Genomic DNA, 20,833 nt, shown 5'->3' on the forward strand with positions numbered 1-20,833 from the left:
TTCGAATTATGTCTGGCTCTATGGGTGACCTTTGGACAAGAGATTTTTTTTAAAAAATTGTCTTTAAAGGGCTCTTTTGCCCAGGCGATTAGAGAACATTTGGGAATTCTGAGGAATTTTATGTAAGTTCTCACAAATGGGCTTGGGAAATGTCTAAGAGAAACAAGAAAAGTACTTGACTCATGCCTCTGACCACATTTCCATGACAAATGGCATATGGGGTGACTGTACATTCTTGGACTTTGAACCAAGATATGGAAGTATAAAACAATGAACTATGAGTTATTCACTCTGACATGTCAAAACCAACCCACATTTTCTCGATCCAGGCCAAAGGGTCACTATCTCAGCAAAGATTCCCAAGTATCAGATGTTCACTTATATTGGCCAGAGCATAACAGCAGAAAGTGATAAATTTTGTGATCAATAAAGTATGACATCTCATTTTGTAGCCACAGAGCTGGATCCATGCATCTCAACGAACAAATAATTATTTTAATTTGTAGAAAAATGGAATGTCTTTTCAAACCTATGTGTTAGAATTATTTCTTAGATCCATATCTAAATAATACCTAAGAAAGCTGGATAAAACATTCTGGCCACAGCAATTTTTATGACACACCAAAGAAACTGTGTTACTTGAGAACACTTCTTTGCTTATAGATATGGACACGATTTACAGATTATAGAAATAAATTCCATCATTAAATTTGTGGGATCTGCTGCTTTCACCTGCTGTGGTGGTCATCACCTTTAATGCTTTCAGAAGGAGTGGAAAAATTCATGGAGGCTATCACTGGCTATCTTAGCTGATATAATATTAAGAACCTGTGGAATTACCAGTGGAACCAGTGGAACAACCTGCCTGCAGAAGCAGTGAATGCTCCAACACTGGAAATTTTTAAGAAGAGACTGGAAGCCATTTGTCTGAAATGGTATAGGGTTTCCTGCCTGAGCAGGGGGTTGGACTAGATGACCTTCAAAGTCCCTTCCAACTTTATTATTATTATTATTATTATTATTATTATTATTATTATTATTATTATTATTATTATTATTATTATTATTATTATTATTAATAACATATCTGAAAGAACAGCTGCCTAGTAGAAGGAACATCCTTCCTCTCTCCATGTTTGTGAGCTTCCTAATCCTGCTATATTAAATGAGTGGTTGGCTTGATCCAACAGGTTTTCTCTTAGCTTCTTATGACTGAAGCACAAGAAAGCTACCTTGACTGTACTTGATCTTTAGGCGTTGATAGCTTTTTGAAGAAGCTGAACATCCTTAAAGGGGCAGGGAACTTCTTCAGAAGGAGGAGTTGCCTGTCTTTGATCATTACACTTGTCTTCCAGAACATTTAGGACAGTTGAGTTTTCCCTTAACTGTGAAGCACAATTCAGTTGCAGATCCTTGCAACGGAAGAAGCTGCTTTATAAGAAATTGCAAATCAAGCTTATTTCATGTAGCAGATAGAAGATCTGGGTTTCAATAAGTCCACCCTAGGATCACTTCAGGCACACAGTACAGTTCCTAGAAATCAAATCAGTTGCTGGATAGCTCATTAATTCAAGTGGGGAAGTTAAGAAGCACATTGATTGCATGTCTGGTTCCAGCAAAGCCTCAAGAAACTTCGGGACTGTCATTGTATAATTTTTCTGCCAGGTTAAACACTGCAGAGCAGGGGTGTCAAACTGCTGGCCCGCGGGCCGGACGCGTCACGACAAAACCGTGCCCACCCCATTGCCGACAGTGGGAAAAAAAGCTCCGATACGTCGCGCGACGTCACATGACGTAGCAAGTTTGACATGTCTGCTATAGAGAGTAAGCCAAACAGCTGCCTGGATCTTCAGTCCATTTCCCTCCCCAAGGTTCTCAAGTTCTCTTCCCCCTTGGAGGGCTGACTAGCCACCCTACGTTGAGCCTCAGTGTCTCCTTCTCAAGGTTTGCTTAACATGATGGGCTTTATAGAGGAGAACATCTCCTCGTAGGGAACCGGGGTCTTTTCACCTCTGCATCTGACTTTGAAAATGACAAAAGAAGCCCAAGCCACTCAGAAGCTCTCCTTGGACATTTTGCCACAGACACAATTTGTCAGCATCCAATCTATTGGGGGAGGGGAAGAGGGAGAAGGCTGTGTAGGCAATGTTTATTAAGTGGAAATTTCTCTGGTTATGCTTATGTGGGCTGTGGTCCAGAGCCTTAGTCTTCGGCTGTTTCCCTGTCACTTTTTGCACCTATCATCAAAAACGTAGGACAGATTTATTATAGACAAGACTTCAGAAAATAAAAATAAAAAAAGCAGAAGGTTGGGAAATGGGGCACATGAAAGTGGAGAAAGGAGAAGGGGAGAAAATAGCACTACAGATAGTCCTTGACTTACAAACATTCCTTTAGTGACCATTCAAAGTTACAACGGCACTGGGAAAATGACTTATGACCGCTTTTCACAGTTATGACTTTTGCAGCATCCCCATGGTCATGTGATCAAAATTTGCACACTTATGACTTGAATTGATGACGGTTGCGGTGTTCCGGGATGTGTGTGTGTCGTGTGATCCCCTTCTGCGACCTTCTGACAAGCAAAGTCAATGGGGAAGCCAGATTCACTTAACATCCTCGCTATTTACTCAACACCTACAGTGATTCAGGTATGACGAGAAAGGCTCATTTAACAACTGCCTCGCTTAGCAACAGAAATTTGGGGCTCAATTGTGGTCAAGGACGACCTGTAGTGCATTGCCCAAAGCCATCAATGTTCTAATAGGCCCAACTCCAAACTAGCTCTTTCTTTCATCTGCAATTCTCTTTCTCCCTACTCATTTTCCTGCCCATATATTCCTTATATTTCTTTCCTCTTCTTCCTACTGGCTCAATCACCCATTCAGAGAATTTCCTGCAGGAAACGCTGCATTCCTTACTAGCAAAACAACTCTGTTCTGTTTGTAAACGTCAGTCCTCTCCACGGAAACAGACACCCAGTAGGGGATGGATGCTGGAAAACGTCAAGCTAGATCGGGTCTTGGGAAACGAGCAGGAAGCAAAAGTTTCACACACTTCTCTGTCTTTGGCTCCTGACTCCTTGCCTTCTGTTCTGACATCTGTTCGATTTCGAGAGCCAAAATTGGTGTGCATTGGACGGTCTCCAATGACTGGGTGAAGGTCTGAGCCATCCATTCAGCTCCAAAGCCCTGCATTATGTTATGCTTGTATCCATTTGAAAAGCAGCGGGGAGAGGTAAGATCGGGACCTTAAGCAAAACCTTGGGGGATTGTAAGATACAGCAGAAGGATGGAAACATTCCGGGTTTAGCTAGCTACACAGGCCGATATCAATAATCTAAAGGAAATGAACCTTCCACCATGGTTAACTCTCCAAACAGCAGACAGGACATTGTAGTGTACAAATCAAAAAGGTAAAGGTTCCCCCGCACATGCGTGCTAGTCGTTTCCGACTCTAGGGGCCGGTGCTCATCTCCGTTTCAAAGCCGAAGAGCCAGCGCTTGTCCGAGGACGTCTCCGTGGTCATGTGGCCGGCATGACTAGACACCAAAGGCGCACGGAACGCTGTTACCTTCCCACCGTAGTGGTCCCTATTTTTCTACTTGCATTTTTACGTGCTTTCAAACTGCTAGGTTGGCAGAAGCTGGGACGAGTAACAGGTGCTCACTCTGTTATGCGGCACTCGGGATTCGACCCGCCAAACTGCCATCTGATCGAAAAGCTCAGCATCCTAACCCACTGAGCCACTGCATCCCTTTTTAGTCTAAAGGAGAGAGAGAACTGTGGGGAGACATGATAGCAGACCTCTAAGGGCTGTCAGTAGGGGGCACAATGGCTCAATGGAAAGCTGACAAACGGGGTTCAAGACCCAAGCACTGCCTGATGGAGTGAGCTCCCATCAACTGCCTCAGCTCCTGACCTCCTAGCAGCTTGAAAACATGCAAATGCAAGTAGATAAAAGGGTGGGAAAGTTCAGCATTCCCTGCCCCTCGGCGTATAGTCATGCCGGCCACATGACCCCGGAAGTATCCTCAGATAATGCTGGATCCCTTGGCTAAGAAAAAAAGTTGAGCATCACCTCCCTAGATTCAGATGACTGGAGAGGGGAAATGTCTATTTTTATCCAAAGGGAAGACAAGAACCACCGGGTGGAAACTTTACACAGTCTAAACTAATGGGTGCTCCATCACTGAAGGTTTTCAAACAAAGGTTGAAGAACTATTGATGTGGGATAGTCTGAGTAATGCTGCTGGACGTGGGGTTGGAGTAGAAGACCACCAAGGTCCCTTCCAAAGCTATGATTTGATGACTGACTCTAAGTAGTTGGAGAAATGTTTGAAGTGGATAAAAGTATAGCCTGAAATGTAGTATTGACCAAGCTGAAATTTAATTGTAAGATTTAGAGATCTTACATTTAGAAATGTAAACCTTATGCTTCAATCAAGCTGACTAGCATGAGGATGATAGATTGAAGTTTTCCCTTTTCCCAATTTTGCACTGGGGAAATATTAAATTTTGACATAATTGGGGCCAAACAGGATTGTTTTGTAGGTTCAAGGCCCACAAACCAGTCTTATTCTATGTCAGGAGTTTAAATCAGCAGAAAGGATGAGAGATGCAGAAGATTATATAGAAAGCATTCTCAATCTAAAGGCTCTGTAAAATCACTCAATTTTCCCTTCGCTACTGTATTTTCTAAGAAAAATAAAATATAGAAGAACCGGTGAGATCTCTTGCAATGAAACTTAAAATTAGGTAAAGGTTCCCCCGCACATGCGTGCTAGTCGTTTCCGACTCTAGGGGCCGGTGCTCATCTCCGTTTCCAAGCCGAAGAGCCAGCGCTTGTCCGAGGACGTCTCCGTGGTCATGTGGCCAGCATGACTAGATGCCAAAGGTGCACGGAACGCTGTTACCTTCCCACTGTAGTGGTCCCTATTTTTCTACTTGCATTTTTATGTGCTTTCGAACTGCTAGGTTGGCAGAAGCTGGGACGAGTAACAGGCGCTCACTCTGTTACGCGGCACTCGGGATTCAACCCGCCAAACTGCCGACCTTCTGATCGACAAGCTCAGTGTCCTAACCCACTGAGCCACCGCATCCCTTATAACTTAAAATTAGCTCACTAGAAACATTTCAATTAAAAATAGAGCCTCTACCCAGAAGCTCCCTTTTTGCAACATGCAGCCAATAATACTCACCAGGGCATTTGTAGAGTTTGCGTGCCTGAGCAATGTCTCCTTTGCTCAACCGGGTTCTCTGTCCAATGGAAGGCTGCATGCCATTTACGTTATATTTGGGAAGAATGGTATCTAGGAAGATGCCCCTGAAAAGACACACAGGAGAATATTCTCAGCTTTGAGCTGCCTTGCCCAGACATGAGCCCAAAACTTTGGTTCTTAAAACAACTGGTGATTGGAAGTCAACCATCTGGAAAGAAGAGAGGGGTTGTTTTGCAAGACCAACAGTAACTGTGATGATAGCTGTCATGACCGTGGATTTACACGCATCCGTACTTTCTTATTTATCCCTTTTTCCAGAGAAGAGACACCTTTTTGCACTGGTTTGAGTTGAGACTGGAAAGTTATTCATGCGTGGCCTTAAAGAAATCCCACATTTCAGTGTGGTGGTCCTGATATCGTTCCTCTAAAGGTAAAGGTTCCCCCGCACATGCGTGCTAGTCGTTTCTGACTCTAGGGGCCGGTGCTCATCTCCGTTTCATAGCCGAAGAGCCAGCGCTTGTCCGAGGACGTCTCCGTGGTCATGTGGCCGGCATGACTAGATGCCAAAGGCGCACGGAACGCTGTTACCTTCCCACCGTAGTGGTCCCTATTTTTCTACTTGCATTTTTACGTGCTTTCGAACTGCTAGGTGGGCAGAAGCTGGGACGAGTAACAGGCGCTCACTCTGTTACGCGGCACTCGGGATTTGACCCACCAAACTGCCGACCTTCCAATCGACAAGTTCAGCGTCCTAACCCACTGAGCCACCGCGTCCCTGACGGAAGGAGGAGTTATATCCAACTTTTGATCTCAAAGATTCCCAAAGCATTTTGAAATAAGAAAGATAAAAAAATGGTCAAAGAAATATAAAGAATTTAACCCAAGCATTTCTGTTTATGCACAAGTTGTTCTGAAACTGGAACAATAATGGAAAATGTTATATAAGCCATATGTTCAATATCTATCTCATGACCTACTTATCTCTAGAAAATTCTGACAGAGTTCATTCACTATTGTTATCTCTTTGGGTGGCAAGGGTAGCAGTAATCTAGTAGTCACAGAAATATTAGTAAACCCTTAACTTGTAGACTGTAGTATAGCACTGGGTTTTGCAAATGTGTTATTAGCAGGGCATTACATTTTTTAAGTGTATGTTGCTATGATTGCCCCTTTTCTGTAAATAGAGATGGGAGCTGAAATGAAAGCTAACAGAAAAGGTGGGTGGTGGGATCATCATTAGCTATTTCTGTAGTAGATCAGTTCCAAGTTGGGTGCATCTAAAGGTTGTGGGCATCCCTCACTTAGGCCTTGATTCCCGTTCTTGGCCACATCAGAACGTTTGCTCATTCATTTCTTCTTCCAGGTTTCCATGTAATTTTTAAACCGATTGTCCTTATGAAGGATTCCAACTTGGCTGCAAGAACATAGGATGAGTTACTAAAAACAGACATGGATGCCCTTGTAATTAGAATGGCACAAGGGCACAAATCCAGGAATCTCACCACAGGAAGGGAATTGCCCACACAAAAACTTGCAAGCCTGAACTGTTTCAAGCTCTTGCAGCGGTTCTAAAGTAGCTCCAAACCCATCTGACCATACACGTCCAGCTGGTTTATTCCAAACATATCTGGTTATGCACAAGTTGACTTGAAACTGGGGACAATTTTTCTTTCCCTTTCTCAACCCGTAGTTTATGGATGGACACAGAAAAGAGCAACAAAGACGATCAGGGGACTGGAGGCTAAAACATATAAGGAATGGTTGCCGGAATTGGGCATGTCTAGTTTAATGAAGAGAAGGACAAGGGGTGACATGATAGCATGATTGCAATAACCCAGGGCCTGCCACAAAGAAAAGGGAGTCAAGCTATTCTCCAAACATCTGAGGGCAGGAAAAGAAGCAATGGATGGGAACTAATCAAGGAGATACTGAGCAACCTAGAACTAAGAAGTAATTTCCTGACAGTCAGAACAATTAATCAGTGGAACAACCTGCCTCCAGAAGTTGTGGGTGCTCCTACACTGGAAGTTTTTAAGAAGAGACTGGACAGCCATTTGTCTGAAATGGTATAGGGTTTCCTGCCTGAGCAGGGGGTTGGACTAGAAGACCTCCAAGATCTATTCTATTCTATTCTATTCTATTCTATTCTATTCTATTCTATTCTATTCTATTCTATTCTATTCCATTCCATTCCATTCCATTCCATTCCATTCCATTCCATTCCATTCCATTCCCATTGACAGAAACTTTTACCTACTCTGCCTTTTGGACTCAAGGAGACTATTAACATTCCTCAGCAATGTACTGGTGATCCTCACTTAACAACTACAATTGGGGATGGCAACTCCATTGTTAAGTGCTGCAACCATTAAGTGAGACTCATGTGAATGCAATGGATCTATGACCTCACATCTGCCTGTTAAGCGAATCTCCTGTGGTTGTTAAGTACATTTGGTCCCTTGCTGTGAATGGCAGTAACATTTTGTCATGTCTACACAATGCACTGGGCTGTGAATTGAAGGCTTAGAGGACTGGAAATATGTAGAAAAAGGAGGTGAACTATCCAACCAAAATCATGCATTCTCTATGGAACAGAAGGTTAAAGCTTTCTATTTCATAAGGCAACATGAAAAATATTTTGCTTCCTCGTTGGACGTCTCTATTAAAATTAGGTCTATGCTTGACACTTTTGGCTGTCTGAATTAAACTGTTTGTTGCCTAGTTGCCTGGATTCTTTTGTCGGGTCTAGAATAACTCACCAACGCCAACTCGCCGTGGGACTAATTGCTGTGGGACAATTCAACACTGTAGTAATTGTTTCATTGAGTTACTTTTATTATTGGTGGCCACGTTTTTGTTGAACTTATTTTAACTCTTGTATTTCTGGATTGATCTTATTTTATTACTATTGGCCATGGTTCCATTAAAATTAATTTAACTTTTGTATTTTTTGAATTGTCCTGCGAGACAATTGCAAGTTGTGTTGAGTTGGCCGTGGCAAGTTGGTTGTGGTGAGTTTGCCCATTCCATCTTTTGCCATAGTCCCTAGCTTGCAAACCTAAAAATCCACAGTTGTTTTCCCCAACTTACTCCACAAAAGCTGTGTATGCTCTGCATACTTTGAATTATATAACATTGCTGAATTTGCAGGTGAGATTTTTATTAATCAGAATCCTTCTTGATTGACACTTTCTGTTTCGTTACAACCTACCAGGCAGAACTGGTAATCTCAGCAATCAGTATCAGGCTGATGTGGTTTTTCCAAAAATATCAAATTAGAAAAGAGAGGTTGGTTATCCCAAAGTTGCTCTTTCAGGAGGCAACTGGACTTTGTTTTTCTTCGAAGAATTTAGCTTCTCATCCAAGAAGCTTCTGCAGCACTGACTGGATGGTGGGGAATGGAAGAATTTATACTCCTTGCAGAAAGCTGGTCATTTGCATTCCTTTAAAGAGTCATTGAGGTCACCTGGAGATTTGCCTGTGTCCTCAGGGTCACCTGAGTAGTGCAAATGGGTGTGGAGCCTTGCACTACTCAGGTGACCCTGAAGACACAGATAAGCCTCCAAGTACCGTAGTTTCAATGACTCGCTAAAAGAATACAAATGACCAGCTGCCTGCAAGGAATATAAATCCCACCATCCAGTCAGAGCTGAAGAAGCTTCTTGGATGAGAAGCAAAACGTCTTCAAAGAAAAACAAAGTCCAGTTGCCTCTTGAAAAAGCAACTTTGGGACAACCATGACGTGGATGACTGAGAATCTCCAGAGACACGAGAGGTGGGTGAGAAATCCTGGATTTCTTACTGTGTGAAGCAATCCATTTTGAAAGCTGTGACAACTTTCCTCCTAGAGAGGTATAGAAGTCATCTCAAGAAATGTATCTGAATAAAGAATAATTTGAATCACAACAGAAGCCATTAGCAGTGGAAAAACTAATAGCTGCTAGCGGGGAACCTTTGTCGTTGAGAACAATTGGGAACAAAAGGAAATCTGTGATAATAACAGTAATTTCCTACATGTACCTTTACTGAAACACTTAATAGATGCCTGAACCTTTTCTGAAATCTCTCCTGCAGGAAATATGACCCCAGTAAAGCTGGGACTAGGAATTTGCAGATCTTTCTCTAAGCTGCCAGAAAAAAAAATAGGTCAGCTGGTCTAGACCAAATGAGCTAGAAGCCAAAGCTTAAAGATTTTGTTTCCAGAAACAGCAGGAGAAGGTTCGGGCTGTAATTTCATGGAACTTTTAAGTTGGGAGAAATAATACAGGGAAATGCATAAAAAAATCAACCTTTAACACAGAAATAGCATTGCATTTAGCAATAACATTTCCATAGAGAAACTAAGGACGGGGAGAAAGCATCATCACTGCCTTGTTTTGTATGAGGATGGGGAGTGACATGAAATGGGAGAAGAACAAGACCAAAGATGGACACCACGTGCCAGATTGGCCTGAGGAAATGGAGGGAAATTAGGAAGAAAAAGGAAGCTTAGAAGAAATAAGGGGAGGGGAGGGGAGTTGGGATGGGATGGGATGGGGTAAGGTAAGGTAATATGTTAGGGTAGGGTAGTGTAGACTAGGATAGGATAAGGTAAGATAAACTTTGTGGTTACTTTTTCTGTGAACACACTGGCACACATTAAAAAAATGAAATTCTGATGCTCGCTCTCAAGAGACAATAAATATATCACCATACATATATACACACATACACACTATATGGTATAAACCTGTTACAGAATCTAGTGGTTCTGCTTCAGGTACCACAAAGCCAAGAATCTGGCATTTCTGAAAAGAGGCCTCCTGCAGCTTATGGGACCATACGAATTTGTCCTTTTTAATGATAACTGTCCAGTTGATTCCTGAAACAGATGTGCTGTTCCATCTTATCACAGAATCAACTCAAGATATAGCTCTGATTTATTATCCTCCGCCCCAGGAATATAGGTAAAAGAATGTTTTGCTTGTCTCTTGCAGATGTAGGATCCTGGACTAGCAACCCATTACTGCATAGCCTAGTGTCAATAAGCAGTTGAAAATGGTGATATAAGAAGTTAAAATGGAGCTAAGAATATTGGAAAAAGGAGAAATTTTGTTAAAATAACAATGTTCTGATTACGTTCTAAGGCAGGGGTCTTCAAACTTGGCCCTTTTATGACTTGTGGACTTCAACTCCCAGAATTCCTCAGCCAGCATGCCTGGCTGAGGAATTCTGTGAGTTGTAGTGCACAAGTCATAAAAGGGCCAAGTTTGAAGACCCCTGTTCTAAGGCCTATGAAGATTTTATAGCAATCATGTTGAGATTATTCCAGATCGCATAACGCTACTGAGTTCCGTTACCACCGAGAAGAAAGAAACGAAGATACGCTTCCAAGCATTGTGTTCCTCTTCCTTAACCAATGCGTAAAGTCTCATTACCTAATCAATGGAATCTTTGTTGTCCACTATTCCCAGTTTGCAATGGAATGAAGAAGAAAGATTATTTAGGCTGTTTTCTCTGGTGACCTACAGTTTTCATCCTTCTGCTGTGAATGATTTTCAGGATTTTTTTTCCCCTGGCCTGGTATAGTTGTTATTACACTTTCCTCTATTTGGCAAACAATCTAAACTAGCAAACTGAAACAGATCATTTGAAACACTGAAATTCCCTAGAGGAAGAAAGGAAAGTCTGGTGAAGGGAGGTTACCATCAACATCACCCAAAATGCTGTGCGTCACCCTGGATAAAACATATTTCTTCTTCTTGCTCCTCTCTAAATAACTGTCTAGCGAAGACAACGATAGCATCTTAGAGATAATGGCATCAAGAATACAGAAACATGCATAAATTTTTCCTGTAAATCTTGGAATCCGAGCCATGAAACAGCTATGTGTCTGTTTGCCAAACTGACAGCTGGGCTTTTAATTTCCTAAGCAAGTTGAAAAAACTACCAGGCTTGTTCTTGGAAGACGTTCACAAAACTGGTGGGATTGAGTAACACTCTTCAGAGAAACACTGGAAGATCTGGGAACGCAGAGATAAAGGTTCTCCAAACAGTGCAACTTGTTGTTGACGCCATTGACAAAAATGGGTTCGTGATGGAGGAAATGAGAAAGACAGGCAGAGAAAGGGAGGGAAGGAGGGAGGGAGGAAGGTAATAAATCACTCTGTGTCATGATTGCAAATTTCCATGGCCACTTTGGATCTTCAGCTGATGAAGTTCCAAAGCTGTGGATGTAGAGGGATAGGCAAGAGAACTTCCAGGTGCACCTAAGGTGGCACCACAGAAAGCAGATCCAGAAGACATGGTGAAAAGAGCCAGTGAATAGACTGTCTCCTCGGAATTCCTCTCTGGAACAAGCAGAATCACTCACGAGTGCTCTATAAAGAGGCTCCTCATGAGGAGATCATTAGATAGCAGACCTCTGGGAGCTGGGAAAAGTCATCTCAATAAGCCTCAATTAAGTGTCTTCAAATAGACACTGAGTTGGCTTCCTTCCTCTCTTAAACACTTTAGGGAATTGCTTGTTAATAGGGTTTTTGGATGTTAAGAACCTTCAGAAGGCAAGTTTCATTACATCATGTGAGTTTCTTTCCATCCTTAATGAAAGAAGTTTCATGCAAGTTTTTTTGTTGTTAGTTGAGAAGTCGTGTCTGACCGATCGCGACCCCATGGACAATGTTCCTCCAGGCCTTCCTGTCTTCTACCATCTTCTGGAGTCCATTTAGGCTCATGCCTCCTGCTTCAGTGGCTCCATCCAGCTACCTCCTTCTCTGTCGTCCCCTTCTTCTCTTGCCCTCAACCTTTCCCAGCATGAGGCTCTTCTCCAGTGAGTCCCTCCTTCTCATTAGGTGGCCAAAGTATTTGAGTTTCAACATGCAAGTTTAAGAAGACTTTATTTTTTTTTAATAAATAGCAAAAGTGTGACTAGAATGTTGATTTTGGAAAGTTATAAGCAGATTAAGGGGCCAGATGGACTTAAAATGTTTTTTTGAAATTAATTACAAGGACATTGTCTTTGGGTATTGTCATTATAAAAATTCTGAATAGCTGTTAAGAAATGTTCCCATTTTGAAATGGTCATATGGCTATCTAATGTAGAAAAAGAAGAAATAACTGAACAAATCAAAAATATTGTAGTAACGGCAGAAAGTGTAAAAGAAAACAAAGAAGAAATGCACTAGGAAAAGTTGAAGTTTATGGATTTTAGCCCAAACCTCTCTCCATTTTACATTCTCATCTTCCAAATAATTCCATCAAATGTTGCAGCAAGAATTAATAGGTGCCTGGCTTACTACACTCGAAACATTTTTGCTCAAATTTCAGACAAAGGAAAACAAGCAACAAGAAACAGGTTCTGTCCAATCACTTCTGTATTTACAACTTTAAACCTACTGACAAGATTCATAAGATCTACAAACACCTGATCTGAAATACATGAACAAAGTCGCTCCAAGGTCCCTTCCAACTATTCTATTCTATTCTATTCTATTCTATTCTATTCTATTCTATTCTATTCTATTCTATTCTATTCTATTCTATTCTATTCTATTCTATTCTATTCCATATTTATTCTATTCTATTCTATTCTATTCTATTCTATTCTATTCTATTCTATTCTATTCTATTCTATTCTATTCTATTCTATTCTATTCTATTCTATTCTAATTTCCACTCCACTCCATATATTCTATTCTATTCTATTCTATTCTATTCTATTCTATTCTATTCTATTCTATTCTATTCTATTCTATTCTATTCTATTCTATTCCATTCCATATTTATTCTATTCTATTCTATTCTATTCTATTCTATTCTATTCTATTCTATTCTATTCTATTCTATTCTAATTTCCACTCCATTCCATATATTCTATTCTATTCTATTCTATTCTATTCTATTCTATTCTATTCTATTCTATTCTATTCTATTCTATTCTATTCTATTCCATATTTATTCTATTCTATTCTATTCTATTCCATATTTATTCTATTCTATTCTATTCTATTCTATTCTATTCTATTCTATTCCATATTTATTCTATTCTATTCTATTCTATTCTATTCTATTCTATTCTATTCTATTCTATTCTATTCTATTCTATTCCATATTTATTCTATTCTATTCTATTCCATATTTATTCTATTCTATTCTATTCTATTCTATTCTATTCTATTCTATTCTATTCTATTCTATTCTATTCTATTCTATTCTATCCTATCCTATCCTATCCTATCCTACTCTTCCCTATCCTATCCTATCTTATCCTATCCTAACCTATCCTATCCTACTCTTCCCTATCCTACATGTCCACTTGTAAATTTTATGGAATTCCAAATTCAGATGGACCAGCACCTAGCATACAACTCACCAGTCATCACAGAAGGGGAGAAAATCAAGTTTTATTTTCTGTACAGATGTCTGTTGAGATTCTCAGTCATCCAGGTCATGGTTGTCCCAAAGGTGCTTTTTCAAAAGGCAACTGGACTTGGTTTTTCCTTGAAGACGTTTCGCTTCTTATCCAAGGACTGAAGAAGCTTCTTGGATGAGAAGCAAAACATCTTCAAGGAAAAACAAAGAAAGTCCAGTTGCCTTTTGGAAAAAAAACACCGTTGGGATTTTCTGTGTATATGATACCAGAGAAGCTCAAAAGGTTGTATCACATCAAGGTTTAACAGATGAAGTGCAGAGGCTATGGGAAATATTGGCAAAAGTTTTCCTTCTAACGATTGGAGTCTCAGGATCCATAACAATGGAAATCTCAAAATAGAGGGCACCATTATTTCATCTCGTACCATTTCAGCTCAACCGTGTATACGTATATTATGGCAGTACTTACACAGTTCCTAAACTTGGAATAAAGATTGAGCTCATCCTAAATTACCAGGAGTTGCTGAATATTCTTCAGAAGAGTTTATAGAACAACAGCAATATACATTGGTGCCTGAAGGTCATTGCAATAGATAATTCAAAGCCAAAATGGTGTCTCCCAACCCAGATTCCTGAAAACCAACTGCTAAAACTCGAGTCAGAGAAAGATTTTGAATGGAAGGCCACTAAAGAAATGATCTTCCTTTGACAGCTGGGTAACAGATTCCTAAACCAGATTCGTGCGACATGCAAGAGTCACTCTCTCTATTACTCAGAGAAGATATTGCTGCAACTTTAATTAGAAACAACAACCATGTTAGGCAACTCACTGGGGTTCCCAATTCATAATCTGGAGTTTCTGGAAGCTGGTATATCAAAGAGAGCAAAACAATTTGATGACTAAGTTGTGTCATTAAACTAAATTTATGCAACAGTGGTTGTAAGGTGACTATAAAGGCAAAGATGCTGAAGGCAAGATAGTTATCTAGGAAAAGAGCCACAGGATTGATAAATAGGTCTTCCTCATACAAAGGGAAGTGTTGGCACAATAAATGCCCATCTATAACAGTCTGAGTTAATTTTTCTGAAGAGACACCCAGGGGCATGCCCTCAGTATCCAGGATAATGCAGGCAATGCCAGCCCAAACCTGCTGAGATGCGGAAAATTGCTGAGCAAGAATGAACATCAAGTGAGCCACACCTTCCCAGCCTGTGGCCATTAATTCTCACACTTAACGTTGCTTGCAGATCCAGCCTCCTCGCGGAACAAGGCTGAACAGCCACAAAAAACAAAGATGAATCCAGAGACAAGAGGCCGAGGAAGCAACAGTGCAGCTGGACAACAAGCGAAGGCACGAGGTGATGAGTCGTGGTCTAATGAAGGCAAGATCAGTTTGAGAACCTATGCTCAGCTCTTTTGGCTTTCCTCGAGTTGGTTTATTTATTGATAAGATTACCAGCTTCTCTCCTTTCTCAAACCTGTATGGGGATCTTCCTTCATTTTATCCCCATTGCAGCAGTTTGATGAAGTAGGTTAGACCTACGGAGAAAATCTGGCTTAAAATCATTGGAGGATTTCCATGGCTGCGCACAGACTGGAACGTGCCTCTTTCTACTCCTAGTCCAGCTCCTTCACCAGTGGACTAGACTAGCCTGGAGCTCAGAGACAGGGACTGGCTCACAGTCACCCAGAAACTTCCATGGCTGCGCATACTGAAACCTGGGTCTCCTAAATCCTAGTCCAGGGGTCGGCAACCTCGGCTTTTTTATGACTCATGGACTTCAACTCCCAGAATTCCTGAGTCAGCTGACTCAGGAATTCTGGGAGTTGAAGTCCATGAATCATAAAAGAGCCGAGGTTGCCTACCCCTGTCCTAGTCCAACTTCTTATTCATTCTATCACCCTGGAGGTCAGATACAATGTGATTGTAATTAGTCAGTTATATCCACAAAGTCTTGACATGCCACAGGTAGCCTTCAAATGATGAACAAACTGAGCCTACAATTTCTGTTGTGAACTGAGACAGTTAAGTGAGTTTTGCCCCATTCAAAGACTTCCCTTGCCAGGGTTGTTAAGTGAATCACCGCTGTTAGTTAGCAACATAGTTGTTAAGGTGAATCATAACCCTGGGACACCGCAACCACCATTCATGCATGCCAGTTGGCAAACGTCCGAATTTTGATCATCTGACCATAAGGATGCTGCAAGGGTTGTTAAGTGCGAAAAATGGTCAAAAGTCACTTTCTTCAGTGCCGTTGTAACTTTGAATGGTCACTAAGTGGACGGTTGTAAGTCGAGGACTGGCTGTTATGAACTACAAAGGGAGAACTCATGGCCTCTGCATCCTGAGTACTAAATGGTTTACGTTTTACAAAGAGTGGAAGGGTTTGAAAGCCAGCACATGGAATGGAACAGGTTGAAAGAAAACTGTGGCTTTTATTAGATTCTCAGAGAAAGGGTTAACGTTGCATGTATAAGATTACTGACATTCAAACTCTGGAGATTATTTTCTAGAGAACAATCCTCTATTGACTCTGGGAGGAAAGGGCTCCCACAGCAGGAAATGCCAGATATGTTTACGGTCCTTCATTTCCGCTGGGATTCTGCATATAATCTCTCCGCTCATTCGTCAAATTTCGTTCTGTGGAATTAGGTAATTTGGCTGAAAGCTGTGAAAATAATTTGGTTCAGGGTGGGAAAAAGTTGAGGAGGGTCAGGGGAGATGATCCTTTCCATGTTGTTATTTGACTCTACTGTTATCAGCAGAAAAACGGGGCAAGGAGGAAGAACATGGAACGTCTTAAAGCAGCGGTCCTCAAACTTTCTGGCTTTGTGGACCGGCGGGGGTGGGGTGGGGGGGTGGGGGAAAGAGGGATGCTTGCCTGCTCCTCATGCAAGTGGAGCTGTGCATGCACACGCATGCTCGCCCGCCACTTCCGCAGCCCAGGTTTTTTTTTAATTTTATTTATATACCGCCCTTCTCCCGAAGGACTCAGGGTGGTGAACAGGGCAGATATATAAAAAATACAAAAATACAAAAGTTAAAAGAAAATTAAACGTATGCCCAACTAAAAACAGTAAATGCATATATTAAAAATGACAATAAAAACCCAACCCATCCCCCATCAGTTCCGAATGTGCCACGACCTGGTACTGGGCTGTGGCCCGGGAGTTGGGGACCCCTGTCTGGTTGATATCTAGAAAGCCACAGTGGTGTTCCCACTTGCGATGCAGAAAGAGATGGTTAGTTTTTCTTCTGTTTTCGAGCAAGATGAGTTATGGAAGGTTGCTCCTTGGTTTATTATGAATAAGCTAAGGAGGCAAACCTGGGTCTTTTCCCCTAGTTTGGTAGACACTGATTTAAATTCTGCTGGGACTATTTCAAGGTTGGGTTAATCTTGAGCCATCAGGCAACATGTTTTTCTGTCCAAAAAAACCCAAAAAACGCCTTCAGTCGCCATTACAAAATGATCCTCCAGCACACTTCTGATAGAAAGCAAATCCCCTTGGGTTTGTTTTAGAAGAAGACTATCCCAACTCTGTAACATTTCAGTACAGGGAAACTGATTCAATAACATTTCCTCTTTGTTGCCCCTAATGGCAGTTCCCTTACCCTCACCCTTCCCTTGTTCCCCAAATCCTCCTCAAGCCTTCTGGCGCCAGCGCATCCCCTGCCTTGTGGGTCAGGCAGCTGTTCCTTTCACTCCCAAGCTCCCAGCCCTTGCTCAGGCATTCGCCAAAGCCCACCCACCCACTTCTGTGCAGAGATATCAGTGGGGCAGAAGGTAAGTTACACAGCATAAACTGGCTCTTTTCTGGACCTGCGGAAGAATAAAACCATGATATCCCGATCTGACAGTTTTATCTGTTCAAAGTATGGGGTATAAATGACCAAAAAGATAGATAGCTTATATTAGGGGTCTGCAACCTTGACAACTTTAAGACTTGTGGACTCTAGCTCCCAGAATTCCTCAGCCAGCATAGCTGAATTCTGGGAGCTGAAGTCCACAAGTCTTAAAGTTGTCAAGGTTGCAGACCCCTGGCTTATATAACCAAAGGTACAGATCAGGAAAGGCAACTTTCTCAGATTCCTTCCTTCCTTCCTTCCTTCCTTCCTTCCTTCCTTCCTTCCTTCCTTCCTTCCTTCCTTCCTTCCTTCCTTCCTTCCCCACCTTTATTATTTTTACAAATAATTCAAGGTGGCAAGCATATTCAACCCACCTTCCTCCTCCTATTTTCCTCACAACAACCCTGTGAGGTGAGAGGGACTGGCCCAAAGTCACCAGCAGGCTTTCATGGCTAAGGCGGGACTTGAACTGACTGTCTCCCGCTTTTTAGCCTACTGCCTTAACCACTAGACCAGGGGCGTCAAACTGCCCGCCCACGGTCCGGTTTCATCATACCGAAGCCGTGCCCACCTCAGTGCCGGCAATGCAAAAAGAGTTGCGATACGTTGCAACACATCACGTGATGTAGCGAGTTTGACACCCGTGCACTAGACCAAACTGGTTCTAGTCTTCCCAGATCTATGAACGGCTGTTTAGGGAATAGGTGAGAACACTGAAAACCAGGGCTGTGCTTGGTTCATATAAATTACTTGCAAGAGATGATCCAATCCAGGGAGTCTTCAAACTTGGCCCTTTGATGACTTGTGGACTTCAACTCCCAGAATTCCTCAGCCAGGCATGCGTGCCTGGCTGAGGAATTCTGGGAGTTGAAGTCCACAAGTCATCAAAGGGCCAAGTTTGAAGACCCCTGATCGAATCTGATTTGTGGTCGTCCATGGATTTTGATGGCCCTGAATTATTTTGGGTGCTTCGCAAGGTACTGAGTGTATGGTCAGGAATGAGATCAGTTGAATATTTTTATTTTTTTAACCCTAGGCGTGTCATTCAGCTGAAGAAAAATAAGTTCAATTGTGCATAGGCTAAGCGAACATGTAAAACAAGACCAATGGGGAGTCTCACTTGGAAAAGGTGTTCCTGGCGTAGTGCATGATGCTGTCAAAATCGTATGTTTCACCTAAGGACTCCACCTCTTCTGGTTCCATCTTCAGGAAGTTGTACTCCTGCCCTGCAGAAAGAGCAAGAGGTAGAAGCATGAAAATTGCAAGATAGCCTTAAAGCAGGGGTCTTCGAACTTGGCCCTTTTGTGACTCGTGGACTTCAACTCCCAGAATTCCTCAGCCAGCCTGGCTGAGGAATTCTGGGAGTAGAAGTCCAAGAGTCATAAAAGGGCCAAGTTCGAAGATCCCTGGCTTAAAGGGTCTGCAGCAAATACCATCCCCCCAAGGGTTAGGAGATTCTGTTTTCCCTTGCACATCCTGCTTGTTAATGGGCAGCCTCTGATTTCTCCTGTGTGATCCCCAAAACACAGAGCAAGGATCTGAGACCATAACCCTGCATGAAAAGGGACCAGGTTACCTACAGAACTGTCTTTGTCCCATTAAATCAGCCCTTCCCACCTGGTCAGGCAGGGAAGGTGTATGATGGACACCGTCAGTCAAAGAATTACCACTGGTGGGGTCCAGGAAGAGAGCCTGGGGAACATTCCTCCCCACACCAAAGATAAGAGTGTGTGTGGGTCTCCATTCTCTGGCCTTCCAGAAAGATGTGAAAATGTGGCTCGGGGCGCACAAAGGAGCATGCAGCCACTGGACCGGTTAGCACCCTGAAACTCCTCCGTCTGCCTTTCATTTAATTTTAAGACCGCTTGCCTCTTTTTAAATTTTAAATACAGATAGTCCTTGACTTACAATCATTGGATTAGCAATCATTTGAAGTTACATCACTGGAAAAGAAAAGACTTAAAACTGAAGTCATGGCTTAAGTGTTCCCACACTTACGACCATTGCAGCATCCCCATGGCCACATGAGCAAAATTTGAACGCTCGGCAAATGGCTTGTATTTATGATGGTTGTTGCAGGCTCCCAGGGTCACGTGATCGCCTTTTGCGACCTTCCTGATCAGCAACGTCACTGGGGAAGCCAGATTCACTGAACAACCGTGTTACTAACTTAACAACTGCAGTGATTCACTTAACAACTGTGGCAAGAAAAGTCGTTAAATGAGGCATCACTCACTTAACAATTGCCTTGTTTAGCAATTGTTTAGTTGGGCTCAACTGTGGTCGTAAGTTGAGGACTACCTGTATTTTTTTATGTTTTTAATCTTTTATTTGTACACTGGGAGGGAGATGGGAGATTTTAAAATATGATAAATAAAGAAATGCTGAGTCAATTCTAGGTGCTTGTAAGTCAGCATAATTAGATAAGCAAATTCAGTTTGACACTCAGCCTTGGGGTTCTTCCCAACTACAAAAACCTGCCTTGATTCTTCCAATCTGTCAGGCAGGATGCAAGATATCTTGGAAGAATACGTAAAAACCCAGACACATGGGAGAAAAAACATTGGGGGAAAAAGCCATAAATAAACTATCAAGAAAAGGAAATAAAGAGGTGTGGAAGGGAATGGATGGAGGCACAAGCGGATTTTACAAAGGCAGAGGGTGGAGAGAATAATTTTCATGTTCCCCAAGTTGAGAGCTTCTGTCTGGTTTTCATGCTTCATTTAGGATGCAAAAAGAAAAAAGAAAAAGAAAAAAAGTTTTTACCTGGCTGGATATTTTCACGAAAAATGGACACATGGGCATCCCGGTCTGGACGTGTGTGTTCATGCCAAAACCCTATGACGTGGCCCAGCTCGTGCACCACAATGCCAAATTTGTCACAGTTTTTCCCAATAGATATAGCCTGGGGTCCTCCTCCTCTGCGCCCCACATACGAACAGCACCTGTATTGAACACAAATGATCATTAGGTTGAATGCATGACTTGTATTAAAGACCACGGAAGTCTCAGCGGAAAAGACAGAACAAACTTTTAGGGTGTTTTTTTGTACTCTAAAAAGTAAACATTTTAGAACACAGAAAAACAGAGTTGGAAAGACCTTGGAGGTCATCCAGTTCAACCTCCTGTTCGAGAATGAGACCTCATACAATTCCAGACAAGTGGCTGTCCAGTCTCCTCTTAAAAGCCTCCAGTGATGGAGCACCCACAACTTCTGAAGGCAAGCCGTTCCATTGGTTGATTGCTCTCACCATTAGGCTGCTTCTCGCTTTGGTTAGTTTCCATCATTTCTCTTGCCTTCTGATGCTTTGGAAAATATTTTGCCCCCCCCCTCGTGTTTGTGGCAGCCCCTCACATACTGGAACACTGCTGTCATATCTCCCCTAGTCCTTCTTTTCACTAGACTAGACACATC

The 20,833-nt window shown here is 42.1% G+C and overlaps 1 protein-coding gene across 1 annotated transcript in view; it reads right to left on the reverse strand.

Moving 5' to 3' along the window:
• Positions 1 to 20,833, reverse strand: part of BMP1 (bone morphogenetic protein 1) — a 133,283-nt gene that overhangs the window by 36,333 nt on the left and 76,117 nt on the right. Inside the window, exons 5-7 of the mRNA XM_083368440.1 lie at positions 20,185 to 20,363; positions 18,539 to 18,644; positions 5,201 to 5,325 (exon numbers count right to left, since the gene is read on the reverse strand). Coding sequence (XP_083224566.1) covers positions 5,201 to 5,325; positions 18,539 to 18,644; positions 20,185 to 20,363 — 410 coding nt within the window. The remainder of the gene's footprint in view (positions 1 to 5,200; positions 5,326 to 18,538; positions 18,645 to 20,184; positions 20,364 to 20,833) is intronic.

This window comes from Vipera ursinii (genome assembly GCF_947247035.1).
Source record: "Vipera ursinii genome assembly, chromosome: 8".
Classification (NCBI taxonomy): domain Eukaryota; kingdom Metazoa; phylum Chordata; class Lepidosauria; order Squamata; family Viperidae; genus Vipera; species Vipera ursinii.